At 42.1% G+C, this 15,412-nt stretch overlaps 1 protein-coding gene across 2 annotated transcripts in view; it reads left to right on the forward strand.

Moving 5' to 3' along the window:
- Positions 1-7,152, forward strand: part of LOC147230045 (neuropilin-1a-like) — a 112,957-nt gene extending 105,805 nt beyond the window's left edge. Inside the window, exons 16-18 of one of the 2 annotated variants that reach the window (XM_086153160.1) lie at positions 805-901; positions 1,828-1,872; positions 3,315-7,152. In XM_086153160.1, coding sequence (XP_086009286.1) covers positions 805-901; positions 1,828-1,872; positions 3,315-3,589 — 417 coding nt within the window. In that variant the 3' untranslated portion in view covers positions 3,590-7,152. The remainder of the gene's footprint in view (positions 1-804; positions 902-1,827; positions 1,873-3,314) is intronic. The other variant, XM_086153161.1, reaches the window with a different exon arrangement.
- The last annotated feature ends 8,260 nt before the right edge of the window (positions 7,153-15,412 follow it).

The following is a 15,412-nucleotide window of genomic DNA, read 5'->3' on the forward strand; positions in this document are numbered from 1 at the left end:
AAAGATTTGAAGATTCCTTTCGGCTGAAGGAAGAGGAATTAAAAAGTCTGATAAAGACCTCCTGTGGCGTTCAGTGGAGCTCCTCGGTGGTATCAGTCTACGACTGAAAGAGCTCCGACGGGACAAAAATCAATTAACTAAATAGTTACTAGTAACTATACTACTAGTACCACTAGTAAATAGAAAAATAGAAGTAGAGAATTTAGGAAAAGAGACACTAAGGTGAGGAGAAACTCTGGCAGGCAGCTGCCCGAGACAGCGCCGGAAGTAAACATAACAATAATTGTAGGAAATTGTATAAACAGAATTGTATAGCAGAATAAGAAATACAAATAGAAATATAAAGTGTCAAAGTAACAAGTCAAAGCTATAAAGTGTCTTAAGTACAAAGATTTTGAAATTCCCTGCATTGATATGGCATCGCAATGCATTTAATCTCATCTTTGCTTTTTAATATTTCTTTACCTATTTTTTTCCGCAGCCTCATTCCCTTCGTTCACGTGACGCCGCGGACGAGGAAAATAAATACGGAGTCATATTAAACTTGAAGGATATTTGTGTAACGGAGGGCTTAAAAAAATGTTCCAGGCCATAATTGTAATTATATAACTCCGCTTATGATAAATTAATTCCCTCTCTCTGCTCACAGTACAAGTCTGAGTGGCTTTTCAGCATTTAAAAAACTGCACCCATAAAGTTGAAACAGTGTTTAGCAAAGATCCTTCAAGAACTGGATTAAAAAAGAAAACCACGGAAAGCGGGCGAGATGATTTTGTTGTGACGGGAGTGTGTTTTGTGCGGCAGGTGGTGGTGGAAGGTGTGGCGGACAAACGCAGCACGGGGAACATCGCCGTGGACAACATCCGGATCCTGGACGGACTCAGCATGGACAACTGCAAGGGTGAGTAACACGCGTGTGCACGCTTGTGCACGCGTGTGCACGTTGACTGAGGATGTAAAGTAGTTGCATGGTCTCTATAGAATATTTCGTCTTAAATTCCCAATTCCGATATACCTTTAAATACTTCTTATTTGTTTATTTCCATCTGATGGTGCGCTAATCCCTGGCTAGGTTTTACAAAACTGTCTGGAAATGTATTTTTCATTTTTATTTTTTTTTATCATAACATCTTCCTTTGGTTTTTGATTAATTTGCTTCCATCATTTATTGGTCAATTTTCTGGTTATTTTGAGATTATTTTTGTCATAATTGTGTTTATTTCCATGTGGGTCTTTAGTGTCAGCTTGTAAAGTGTCTTTGAGTACCATGAAAAGCGCTATACAAATACGATGTATAATTATTATTATTATTATCATTATTATTAATTGTCCCCCTGCCTTCTCAAAAGGGATTAAAAACTAAGATAATAACGGTGAAATTAACAAATTCATCAGAAGGGAAAGCATTAAAATGACTCTTATTTGTTTTGCATATTTAACATTTTAGACAACCGGTTATTTAATTCCACGGTCATTTGTTGCGTCACAGTTCAGTTATTTATTTTCGTAAAACTGTCTTCATTTCATGCCGATCTTTTCGCTCGTCGAACGATTTCCGGAAATCTTTCGCTGATTTTGAAATCGTTCCGTGTCGTCCAATCAAGAGGGTTAGAAACCAAGAGAGTGATGTTTCCATTTAGTCGTTAATTCATCATTAAAAAGCAATACAATGATTGAAATTGCTCCTTATCTGAATATCAACATAATGCTGAATGGCTATTTTGGAGCTGAATAAATAGAAATTTAAAATATGTCATTTTTTTAATTGACATATAGACTTGGTCGTTGTGTTCTTCAGCGTGACTCATTAGGAATTTTCCTCTTTAGATCCAGAAGCTGCGACGTCACCGCCAACCGAAATCATCATCCTACGTACGTTCCTCCCGCTTCCCTTCCCGCGATCATAGTGTCAGGAAGGAGTCCATCGGAGGGACGCCACGCGTTAGATGTTTCGGGGAGAAGGTCCGAGAAGGCAGTGCAGAAGAGCGAGAGCAGATGTAGATGGATGCTGGAACTGCAGGAAGACTTAAAACGTTGTGAGAGAGGATGTGAAGGTAGTCGGTGTGAGAGAGGAGGATGGAGAGAAAAGGGTGAGAAGGTGGATTGGCTGTGGTGACCCTGAAGGGAGCAGCTCAGAGGAGGACAAGAAGAAGAGCTTCTTGTCTGCATTGCTGGATGTGAGATAAATACAGTATCTGCTTCTTCTTCTTTTGGCTTTTCCCTTCAGGTGTCGCCACAGCGAGTCAACTTTCTCCATCTAACCCTATTCTCTGTATCCTCCTCTCTCACACCAACTACCTTCATATCTTCTCTCACTACGTCCATAAATCTTCTCCTGGGTTTCCTCTAGACCTCCTGCCTGGCAGCTCCATCTTCAGCAACCTTCTACCCAGATCCTCATCATGGTTTGAACATGAACAGAGGAGCGCTCATGTTCAAACCATCTTAGTCATCACTTTGTCTGAGTCATACATGTCCTGCACCCCTGTGACGAGTTCCTCTTTTCCTTTGGCCTTTTCCCTTCAGGGGTCTCCACAGCGAATCAACCTCCTCCATCTCCCCCTATTCTCTGTATCTTCCTCTCTCACACTGACTACCTTCATATCCTCTCTCACTGCGTCCATAAATCTTCTCTTTGGTCTTCCTCCAGACCTCTTGCCTGGCAGCTCCAATTCCCGTATTTGCTACCAATATATTCTCTATCCCTCCTCTGTCCATGACCCAACCATCTCAGTCTGGCTTCTCTGACCTTCTCTCAAAAACATCTAACATGTGCCGTCCCTCTGATAGACTCATTCCTGATCCTCTCCATCCTGGTCACTCCCAAAGAGAACCTCAACATCTTCATCCCTGCAACCTCTAGACACGCTAAATCCACCGTATGCTCGAGTAGCGAGTGCGCTTTATTCCATTGAGGTACTTCATCGTCATAGAGACGGTGATATTAGATGGATAGATGTTTGTCTCCAAATGTTATTTACCAATATTTTTGGTATCAGGGACCAGTTTTATGCGTGAAAACGTTTCCGCCGACCGCTGAGAGACTTTTGTCAGTCGACGGTATTTAATCTGAATCGGGCGACGACGCGGCAGGAAGGCGGAAGCCATTGTTTTTCAAAACAAGATCCAAAATAAGGTGGAACGAAAAAACGGGGACCAACATCCTCGTACGCGTCAAAATCTTCTCGTCTTGGCAACCGAAATTGAATTTCTTCACTTTGCACCAGCCGGGTGATGTTTATCGGGATTCGGCGACGACTCCGGTCGAGAAGATTTCGACGGCGACGCTCAAGGTGTTTCTCTTGTTCCCGCAGCGATCGAGTCTCTGCCTCACGACAGCGGCGAGCTGGGCGGTTCGGGCAACATGCTGAAGACGCTGGACCCCATCCTCATCACCATCATCGCCATGTCGGCCCTGGGCGTGTTCCTGGGCGCGGTGTGCGGCGTGGTGCTGTACTGCGCCTGCTCGCAGGGCAGCATGACGGACAGGAACTTATCGGCCCTGGAGAACTATAACTTTGAGCTGGTGGACGGCGTCAAGCTAAAGAAGGACAAGATGAACGGACAGACAAACTACTCCGAGGCGTGAGGGGACGGCGGCGACGGAGCCGGGACGCTCCGCCGGGACTCGGCCGACGGCGGACGAGGAGCGCGGGGCCCGAGCCGCCGTCGGGACCGCAGGGTGGGCCGACAGTGAGCCGATGTTTTTCTCAGGAGCGTCAGTAGAAGAGACTGACCTGTATGGGGCACTGTGTATAAAGAATCTGTACAGCGGAAAAAGAAAAAAAAAAAAAGAAGAAAAAAAAACAAAACAAAGGATTCTATTTGTTTTTCGGCGTGCTTTGTTGATTTTATGTAATCACATGCTGGTGTTGAGACCAATTTAGATAAAAGTTTGTGTACTTTTATGCAGAGCTAAAATTTTCATTTCGATCGGCTTCTTTCGTTTGGTTTTTTTTCAACCTCATCGATTCGGACGAACGGAGAGAATGACATCTGCAAATGCATCATGGAGTGTGAAGGTGTGTGTCCGTATGTGTGTGTGTGTGTGTGTGTGTGTGTGTGTAGCAACTTTGTCTAGTTCCAACGGTGCCTTTTTTTTCCTCTGATTTGTTTCTGTTGCCTTGTTTTTCCGCTGGTGGTTTCCTCATCGGCTGCTGTTCGGTCCAGGGTTCCTACACAAACAGGCACGGAAAAGTCAGGAAAAGTGAATTTCACGCTTTTACAGATTGTGATTATATATAGAGTCGCAGTATCAATGTATGACTCTTTTTTTTTTTTTTTTTTTTTTTTTTATATAGTTTTATGTCATATATCACTTGTTTGGTTTTCAGAGCTTTGGAAATTCTATGGAATATCAGAAGGCGTTGGTGTGTAGGAGCCCTGCAAGCCTCACTTTCATGGCACATGACACATCCAACATATTGTACATAGGTTTTAATATATTTGAGCGCCCTTTTCTATCGAAAAAAAAAAAAAAAAAAGACTCCAGTGCCGCAGTATCCTTTCAACGTCGGAATCATCGCGAGCTGCATATCCGGAAAATGTACAGAAACATTTTGACAGAAAACGAAGGTCCTTTTCTAACACGTGAGATCTGATTTGTGGGAACTTCTGTTTTTTTTTTTTTTGGTGTGATTTTTGTGGTGTTCTGGAGATTATGGGGCGATGACTCACGGTGTTTACACAGGGTAAAATGGACAGCAGCAGAACCAGAAAAACACTGACAATGGCAAGGATGGCACAACAACAACAACAACAACAAAAAAGACTCATACCTGAATGAAGGTAGGAAACATCTGGTTCATCAACACGTGGAGAATTCTGAATGTTGATGCTGTTTTTGGACTCGTGTTGACAGTGTTGTACTTTCTGGCTTTTTTAAATGTTGACTATCAGAGGATGAACGTTATAATGATTTTGCAGATTTGCAGAAACGTCACTTTTAATCCTGCCTCGCACACCTCCGCCCTCTGCGTACACTGGCTTTTTATTCACACACACCTCACCGTCACAAGTGAATCAGCACTGACATTCAGCAGAAATATGTAGCCTGTTATTTTCATGGTTTGAAAGATATTCCCTGTAAAATCCCGCCCCGCCCCGGAAAAAAAATATTCAAATCAATGAAAAGAAATAAAATAATTCTATTGATTTTACTGAATTCAGCTGTGTGATTGCAGGTTCACATCTGTCCATTTTAAGATTGGCGACACCAAATCCAGCTTGAAATAAGGCTAATATCAAAGATCTTGAAGAAAATGGGATTTTATCAAATCAGATTTTTTACTTTTTTCCGCTAAATGTCAAGATAGCCGTGTTGAATCCGGGTATTTTTCTATGTTCAACACATCCTTCACAAACTTCTACAGATGAGCAATTGTTTTAGACATTCCCCATCCAAAGTAGGTATTTTGAAAAAAATAACCGGCAAGAATAATGTCATTAAATGTTTTGTTTACGTGGTTGAAGGTTTTACAGACTACTGCAGCTTCCTGCGACGGAGAGTTTGGTAGCTTGCGATTTAAATGGTCATTTGTTACTTGTTCATGACACTCCTTCTGTTTTATTTCAGCGAATCCTTTGCCTCACATATGGGGAAATGCATCGATGGTTAATCGCATCGACTAAATCGTTTTGTATTAACCGAACCAAATGAGGCACCGGGCCATCATTCGCTAACCTGCTGTTAGCTCTGCATTTCAATTGGTTATAATGGCAATATAGTACAATTCCGCTAAAGTCGAAGCACTTTTTTAACATGGGGTGCAAAAAAAAATTGAAAAAAAAGAATAGATTGCCACAATATAAGGTTGTAAATCAGGGCCAAGCAGCAGTTTTGTTAAAAGATAACTCATATTCCACACAAAGAGTCATCCTTCCAGATGTTTTTCTTTTTCTAGCATCAATGTTAGAATACCAAAGTCCGTGAGACCAGCCGTTGAAAAGCTTTCACCCCGAGGAAACTTTCCGCTCGATTATGACTTAACTCTCGCCATCGGCACCCGAACGGCAGGTTTTTGGATATACTCAAAGCAAATAACGACGTGAGACGGGGTCGCGCCAGGTGACCGTCATCACAAATCTCAGCGGTGTGTTTTTGTGCAGCTTGTTGTCTTCTCCCGGACCTCCGTGACACCGTGCAGCAAAATTCTTTAATTCCAGTTCTGCATTGATTTCCATCTAATTGAAAGGACTCCAAAGGCTCCATGAAAAACTGAAAAACCCCGCGCCGTTTTACGACTAACATCGCTTCCTGTGCTTTTGTCGCTCGATGTGATCACGGCTGTTTTTTCTCAGCACTGCTAAGACGTGTTAGCGGAAAAAAAAATAAAAAAAATTGGCTTTTGGTTTCACACCGTGACCCGAGGCAGCAGAAATGGATGGACAAAATGTTTCTCGAATCAATCATTTTTGAGCCGTTAAGGTGCAGAATCATTTAAAAAAGAAAAAAAAAAAAAGATATAAAATGATATAAAATGGCAAAATGAGTTTAGAGATTGAAATCAACAAGTAGAAAAAAAATAAAAAATCACTGCAAAAAGCTCCACCCCTTTAAACGCGAAAGGATGCTGCAGCACAGGACGTGAAAATGATGTTGCACTGACATGTTAAAAGAAAAAAAAAACAACTATGTGTTAAATAACGATGATTTATGAAAAGAGGAAAAGGGGAGGACGATGTTATTGATGATTCTTTTTAGGTCTGTTTCAGATGAATATGTTATAATTCTGAAATGTACAATTTACAGAGATGTTTTTCATTCTTGAAAAAGCTTATATGCGTCTCTTTAAAAGCGTATGTTTTATTTACTTGATATAATATCACCTTGTGTTTTTGTACCGTCACTGGTGTAAGTGCCATCATTTTGTTCTGTTTTTCTATGTTAGAGACAAGGAAAAAAAAAAAGAAATGTTTTATTTTCAAACCTGCTTCTGTAACTTTGCTGTGTCAGATCTAGAAAAACAAAAAACAAGAAAGGACATATTGAAGTTAAAAAAAAAAAAAAAAGGAAATTGCAGTGAGGCCTTAAGTGACTAAAAGTAATGTTTGTACTTTGACATCCACGCTCATCTGTCTCCGTTGTCTCAGACTCTGATCATTGACTATTACATTCCAAAGAATTGGATCAAATAAATGTTTTAAATAAAAGTTGCTGAACTTTTTCTTCTGACAGATAATAAAGGTTAGTTTTAAAGGGTCATTTTATTCAGCCTCGACAGCAAGAGGGGGGTTAAAAACATTGCTACAGTTCCATGAAGTGCGTGGACTTTTGATTTTAAACCAACACAACGCATTGTTGCTGCATGTTTCCCCTGAGCTAAACAAACTAGGACATTATTGACATGTTCACAAGAAACGCCCACAATTCTCTCATCACACATGTTCATTTATATATTTATAAACATATTTTATGTGCATGTGTATATGTGTATATATATGTGTGTGTGTGTGTGTAAGTCCTAGATGTATACATGTGTGTATATACACATATATACATACACAGTATATGCATATGTTTATCAGAATCTGAATCTCTTTATTTGCTAAATGTACACAGGAATTTGTCACGGTATGACAGCGCCTAAGAGAATAAGTTATCAGAAAAAACAAATATTAACTTAGCAATAAATGGAGAGGAAAAAAAGATGGACTTTGCAAATAAATAGAATTTAAGTTGGATATAGACACAACCAGCAGGACGAATGATGGTGCGACGGGGGATTCCAGGGATTTGTTAAGGTGGATGATGTGTAAATATTGGTATTAATATTTGTAGTAATTGCGGTATTAATATGTTAATGGGGCTCATCCAGATTGACCCTCCCAAGAGGTCACCGTATCTCAAAAACTAGCCATCTTATTATCAATATTCAATATAGTATAACATAATATGACAAATATGAAATACAAAATGGCTATAATAATATAATATAAAATGATGTCATATATAACACAAAATATGATCTATATGGTCATATTTTGTATTATACTGTTATACTTTTTCTACTATATACTTGTACTTATATACTCGTTCTATAAAAACACTTTGGATTTAATTGCAGTTCTAAGTTGGAATTCATAGGGAAAGTAAGTTTAGATGTGGTGTAAGACAGTCAAAGTATTGGATGAAATGTCAACACATATTTCACATTTAACTAATATTGTCTTCCTTCCTGTTATCAAAAAAAAAACGCTCCTGAGCCAGATTTTAAATTCAATTAACATGTTAGAAGTTGTAACCCATGACAATAAGAATAAAAACAACTTTGTTTATCCTGAAGGAAATTGTTGTGCCAGAGTTTCAAGTAAAACATGACAATAATAAACAATAGTAGGAAATTGTATAAACAGTAAAAAAAAGGGGGGGAGAATAAGAAATACAATTAAAACTATGAAGTGTCAAAGTCAAGGCTACAAAGTGTTTTAAGGTCTTAAGGGAGCTTTTTTTTGGAGGGCTGGATTTCAGATGCGTCCACAAAACATGCCATTATTATTGCTCTGTATTTGAGCTTCTCAGAGGTTTCAAAATGCTCGAAACAATTTGCTGTGGGACGGTTGGAAGCAGCGGCGTCAGTGACACCGATTTGTGGAAACATGGAACAGGTGGGTCGGCTTCTGGTTGCAATACGTGGAGTTGTCCCAAGAGTTATAATGCTCTGGAAATTGATTGTTTCAGGGTCCATGTCAAGCATCTTCACAGCGCAGCAGGATGAGTATCTTGACCTGGGCGTCCATCGCTCTTCCTTGGCGACTCCAAGGTGTCTCCAGCCCAGACAGGGTGTTTAAAGTATCGCGTCCGACGGAAGGCCTCCTCATCGGGTGTCCCGACCGCCATGAAGGAGCTACTCAGAACATCCCCCAGGTGTCACCCTATCAGCCATCTCTGAAGCGACTGGTGGAGGAAACCAGGGAGCTTCACCGCTTGTATCTGAAACATCGGTTCTTCAAGCGTAACCCAAAGATTGTGGCCACAGGTGAGAGTCGGAACATAAATAAGGCGGTAAATTGAGAGCTCTGCTACGTGGTTCACCCCTTTCTTCCCCGGATCTGATAGTCTAAAGCTGTCTTCAGACATTTGACACCTGATTAAACACCGAAAATTCATCTTCATTGTCCCCTAGATAGACATTGATCTTTATTTGTTCTTCTGCTCAGCTATCGGTTCCAACAGATGTAGAGACACAATACAAGGACAATTATTTCAACGTGGCCAAATACAGAAAGGAAATATACAGGTACATGTGATTTCCTGACAACATTGTTTTCATTTAGACCCCGTTTTTTTTATCACTGGAGAAAGACTGAACATGTGACCATTATAAGTTATCGGGCGAGTTCCTTCATCCTCCAAACAAGAGGGGGCAGCAAATAACCATAATTCAGTTGATCCAGTACGGGTCTGTTAGGAATGAAGAAGTGCACTGTGCTGTCTGAGGAATGGAGGGGAGGTGAGCTGGTGCCAATTTTTAAAAGCAAGAGAGATGTGGAGGGTAGTAGTAACTGTGGAGGTACAAAGTTGATGAGCCATGAAACCACACCTGAGGGCAGAGATGAGCTTTTGTGAGCAACAGTTTGGTTTCAAGCTGAAAGAGAGTCGTACAGATGCAGTATTTGCTTTAAGAATGCTGGTACAGAAGTACAGAGAAGGTCAGCGGGAGCTGCATGGAGCCTTTGTAGACCCAGAAAAGGCATACAACAGGGTGCTGAGAGAGGAACTATGGTACTGTATGAGAAAGTCTACAGTGGCAAGGAAGTATGTTAGACGGGTGCAGGACATGTATGCTACCTGTAAGACGGTGGTGAGAAGTCCAAGGGGGTTTGCAGTGATGATGGACAGTATGACAGATGGGGTTTGACAGGAATCTCTGTGGTCCATGATGCTTCCAGATCAAATTGTGATCTGTAGTGAGAGCAGAGAACAGGTAGAGGAAAATCTAGAGGGAGGAGATATGCTCTAGAAAGTAGAGGAAAGAAGGTTAGTCACAGCAATATTTGGGAGTGAATGAGAGGGACCCTAGCTGGAACGCTGAGGCTACAGTTGATGGAGATCAAGAAGGTGGAGGATTTTAAGCACTTTGGGTCATTGGTTCTTTGAGTCCATCAGAGGGACAGTACATGTTAGATGTTTTGGAGAGAAGGTCAGAGAAGCCAGACTGAGATGAGACATTGTGAATACATTGGTAGAAGGATGCTGAGGTTGGAACTGACAAGCAGGAGGTCTAGAAGAAGGCCAAATAGAAGATTTGTGGACAAAGTGAAAGAGGACATGGAGTTGGATGGTGTGAGAGAAGCAGTCCTTGTGGCGACACCTGAGGGGAGCAGCCAGAAGTAAAGAAGATGAAGACTCAGGGTCACCAGTCCAGAGCAATGTAAAGTACGGGGAAAAGTGAGGGAACGTGCACGAGCAGATTGGAACAAGTGGAGAAAAGTATCAGGTATGACGTGTGAAAAGAACGCAGGAAAGTTGGACAAGAATGTGTTGAGATCAGCAACGTTGTCTGGCGAGCACACAAAAACAAACACCAACTGTCGGCTGATGCACTCTGGCATGATTCTCTACTTCCTTTGCTGAAGGATTATTTGCTTTGCAAACGGCATGTGTGTGTGTGTGTGTGTGTGTGCACTGCATTATAAGGAATTTGGTTTGACTGGACAAAGTAGGGTTTGTCTTTTTCAGATACTTTCATCTACACTCCTATGAGTCTCATTTGGGATCTGCCTATTTGTTTGAGCTCGGCAATACTTATTATGGTTCATAATAATGTCATATTTTGATCAAATTGTTTGACAAACACTAAAACTTATCAAAATAATGATTATTCTCTTTTGAATCGTCTTGAACTTTTTTGCCGATGCACTTTTTTGAAGCCAACCAGTGCTTGAGAAGCAAGTTTACAGCTTTATTTCCTGGTTCTTTCAATCCACATTTGACCTCGCTTCTATTCTGCCGCTCATAACGTGAGTTTAATTCTTACCATTTCAACCTTGAAAAAAAAATCAAATAAAAACATTTGCCCCAGTGTAAAAACACTGCAAACCCCAAATTTCAACTCAATGGAAACCTTGTATGATTCTTTAGACTGTATTAGAAGTTACGATCATTACAGAAGGGAAAAAAACATCCTTGAGAAAAAAAGTAGATGCCATGTTTTCTTGTGTTTTCAGTGTTATTTTCAGCCCAGGACTGCATTTTTCATCTTTGGCGTCCACAGAGCTGCACCCATGACGCCCCTGCGAAGCCAAACGCTATTGACCAGATATTAGTGCATGTGAAACTTATACATTGACCAAATGTGCCGCAGAGTAAAAGGACTTCATACATGAAGCTGCCAGCTGGAAGCACCAGGTGCTACATTCTCATGGTACGTCAGGAGTGCCGACCATTGACTTCCACCACAGCTTTGCAAGAGAATATTCTTGCCAGAAGACACATGGACAACAAATGACCAACTGGACATTAGCTTATCAATATGTTAAGTGCTGATATTTCGATCATTACCTAAAATGATTTATCTGCTTTTACGTTGGCCTTAATACATTGTTGAATTACATCTGTTGTCTGATTGTAGACCAAAATATGTCACATTTGTAATTCTAGCTTGGTCAAATGGAGGAGTGACAGCCCAGGACATGTTCTTCACAAATCACGTTCTGTTTCTAAAAAGACAGACAGTGTATTGTCAAAGTCAAACATTTTGGGGGAAAAACTTTCTTGTTACTTTAGCATCATTTCAAACGGTGCATAAGAGATTTGATGTGTTGCTCCACAAATGTTTGGAACGGTTGAATGAGCTTCTTTGTGTTGGTGGACGGGAGGAGGCTCGCCGCAAATTAGAATTAATTGGAAGCTCACCTTTCATTGGGTTTTGGGGTCTCACCTCCTGAATCTGTCTTTCATTTCAATTTGGATCCTACCAGGCGACACAAGCTTAGGTGTTCGAATCATCCTCACACAACAATGTAGTGACACAAGCCTGGGATTTGATGCCGCTTCAATGCAAAGGGACCTCCGGCGGAGCTCGCTGAGGGGAGTGTTTGCACGCTGTAGGAGGATCACGCCTGGTTGCGTATCTCGTCTACTTTTGGTCGCAACGGCCAAATTAACTAGCCGCTGGTTTCTTGGCTGAATCCCAACTCTTCCCACAGTTGAGCAATGTTTCTAAGTAGCTTCACTTCATCAGACCCCGGCTCTCCAGACGTTCTGTTCTGCATTAGCTGCCTGCCTCCCAAGACGGGGTTCCACAAGGTTGATAGTTTGCAGATCCTTGGAGCAGCATACAAGTTCTGAAGGTTTTTCCACAAGCTGCCTAATTTACTGCATGGCTTAGGAGTGAGTAATGAGTAAAAATCCATGCTTTTTCTAATAACCCCCTGACTCAGTGTGGTAAATTGAACTTTAGCCGCTGTCCTACATCAGCTGGCGCTTCCAATCACAAGCGGATTCCATCCGTCCGATGGCGATCGCTTGAGAGAAATTGTCTCCGGTAGATCCCCGCAGAGGAGGCATGCTGTGGGTTTTGACTAAACAGGAAACCAATCTCTCAAAGGACCGTCACACAAAGCCCCCCTTTTCGCAGCTCTTTCCCACGTCATCCACTGTCCCTGCTTGGTTTGTAACTGAGCCTTAACACATCCTGTCCCCTCCCCTTCGTAGGAGACCCACTTCATGAGAGAGTTCCACCCCTTGCAAGATGTTTGACAACACGACGGGCCTGTCTGAGACCCAAGACCCTCTTCCCCCCTGGACGTAACCCTCAATGTCAGCGGGCTTGAACGTTGATGTGCTCTCTTGTCATTCTTACTTTGGTGACCATTTTTTAGGGCTGGTTTGAGGAGGGAGGCCGACATGTGGAATGGTGTGTCTTGAGACTCTGAGAAGCTGATCTATAAGCCTGGCCTCACCGTTCCATTTGGGTCCCTCTTCATTTGCACACATGTATTCTGTCTTTCTACAACCAACCTTCACTCCGCTCCTTTCCAGAGCACACCTCCACCTCTCTAGATTTTCCTCCACCTATTCCCTGCTCTCTAGACAGATCACAATTTCACCCGTAAACATCATGGGTCATAGATTCATGTCTAACCTGTAGAGATGATCCCTGATGGAGTCCTATCACCACTGTGGACTTCTGTCTCACACCTCACCACTGTCTCACTGCAAGCATACATGTCCTGCCCCGATCTAACATACTTCCTTGCCACTCTAGACTTCCTCATAAAATACCAGAGTTCTTATTTCGGCACACTATCACATGTTTTTTATGGTCTGCAAAAACACAATGCTGTTCCCTCTGGCCTTTGGTGTACATCTTACAGCAAATAATGCATCTGTAGGACTCTTTTTCAGCTGGAAACCAAACGGTTGCTCACAAACACTCAACTCTGTCCTCAGGTGGGCTTTCCACTGCTCTTTCCCATAACTTTATCAACATCATTCCTCCACAGTTACTGCTATCCTGCACATATCCTTTGCTTTTAAAAATTAGCACCAGCACACCTCCCCTCCATCCCTCCAACCTTCTCTGTACTTCTAGACCAGCATTCTTAAAGCAAATACCTTATCTGTAGTACTCTTTCTAGCCATGAACCCATACTGATGCTCACAAATGCTGACTTCTGCTCTCAGCCTGCCACAAATGACTTCTAGACTCATAAAGGTATGATCTTTATGATGAACATCAGCAGCCCCAACCTTCTTTTTTTAACCAGGGACAAATTTTGTGCATGAAAATGATGGACGGGTTAGAGGAGCGGGAGTTGAAATAATAAAACCTTTTGTCACTTTGTGAGTTGCACACCGAGCTGCACTCAATGTCTTATTGCACTGCCAACACCGTTCACATTTATAATAATGTTACTATCTTTATTTCCCATCAATACATATCCAAATATGTATTCCCATCAATACATATCCTGCACTGCAGAGTAGGGATTTCACCCTCCAATGAAACACATTTCTATGCTGTGCATGTGACAATAAACGCTTTGAATCTTGAATTCGGAATACAACAATTAGACTTTATATCGGGCAATTCCAGTAAGGCGGAGGCAAAGGCGGAAACAGTCAGTTTTCAAAATAAGATCCGGAAGGTCTAATGAAAAAAAACATAATATGTACCAGGAAAGATTTTCTTTGCGGGTGGTACCAAATGATCTGCGGTTGGTACCAGTCCGGACCCTGGGGGTTGGGGACCCCTGATGTACATGATGTATATTTGATAAATATTTATAGAATAGAATAGAATAGAATAGAACTTTATTAATCCCAAAGGAAATTATTTTGCTGGACGTTTCCAACGTGACATCTATTCACTTGAAACATGATGATGATTTGATTACGGTCAGGTTTCCTTCTTGTAGAAAGGGGAGGAGTCGTATAGTTTGATGACCACAGGTAAGAAAGACCTTCTGTGGCGTTCTGCAGTGCTCCTCGGTGGTCTTGGTCTACGGCTGAAGGTGCTCCGGTAGGACCTCGGTCCGGCATGCAAGGGGTAGAAGATGACGCCGGACACCACCGTGTGATCAAACATCTGCAGCATGGCTCTGCAGACGCTGAAAGAGTCTCCTGAGAAAGAACAGCCGGCACTGAGCTTCCTTTTACACGCCATCTGTGTTTTTAGTTCAGTCTAGTTTATTGACGTTCTATGTAAGATCTATGTATATGGAATTGTAATTCATACTGAAGAATATAAAGGTAGCAAACCAGGCCTCGAGATCAGCTTCTCAGAGTCTCAAGACACACCATTCCACATGTCAACCTCCCTCCTCCAAACCCAGCCTTGAAAATGGTCAGTAACACATCATATCAACATTCAAGCATGGCAACATTGAGGGTGATGTAGAGGGGCTTGGGGTCTCAGACGCCCCGTTGTGTTGCCAAGCATCCCTATCTTCTTCTTCTGTTCCTCTTGGCTTTTCCCTTCAGGGGCCTCCACAGCGAATCCACCTCCTCCATCTCATCCTATTCTCTGTATCCTCCTCTCTCACATCACCTAACTTCATATCCTATCTCACTATGCCCATTCTCTTTGGTCTTGCTCTAGAAGACCAAGTCCTGTAGCCTTATAGGCCTGGCAGCTCCATCTTCAGCAACCTTCTACCCAGATCCTCACCACGGTTTGAACATGACCAGAGGAGCGTTCATGTTCAAACCATCTCAGTCATCACTTTGTCTGAGTCATACATGTCCTGCACCCCTGTGACAAATTCCTCTGTTCCTTTGGGCTTTTCCCTTCAGGGGTCTCCACAGCGAATCCACCTTCTCCATCTCACCCTATTCCCTGGATCCTCGTCTCTCACACCAACTAACATCGTATCCTCGCTCACGACGTCCATCCATCTTCTCTTTGGTCTTCCTCTAGCTCTCCCATTCCAGCAACCGTCTACCAATATATTCACTCTCTCTGCA

Source organism: Fistularia commersonii, chromosome 10 (genome assembly GCF_037954325.1).
Source record: "Fistularia commersonii isolate RoL2024-O1a breed Wild chromosome 10, RoL_Fcom_v1.0, whole genome shotgun sequence".
Classification (NCBI taxonomy): domain Eukaryota; kingdom Metazoa; phylum Chordata; class Actinopteri; order Syngnathiformes; family Fistulariidae; genus Fistularia; species Fistularia commersonii.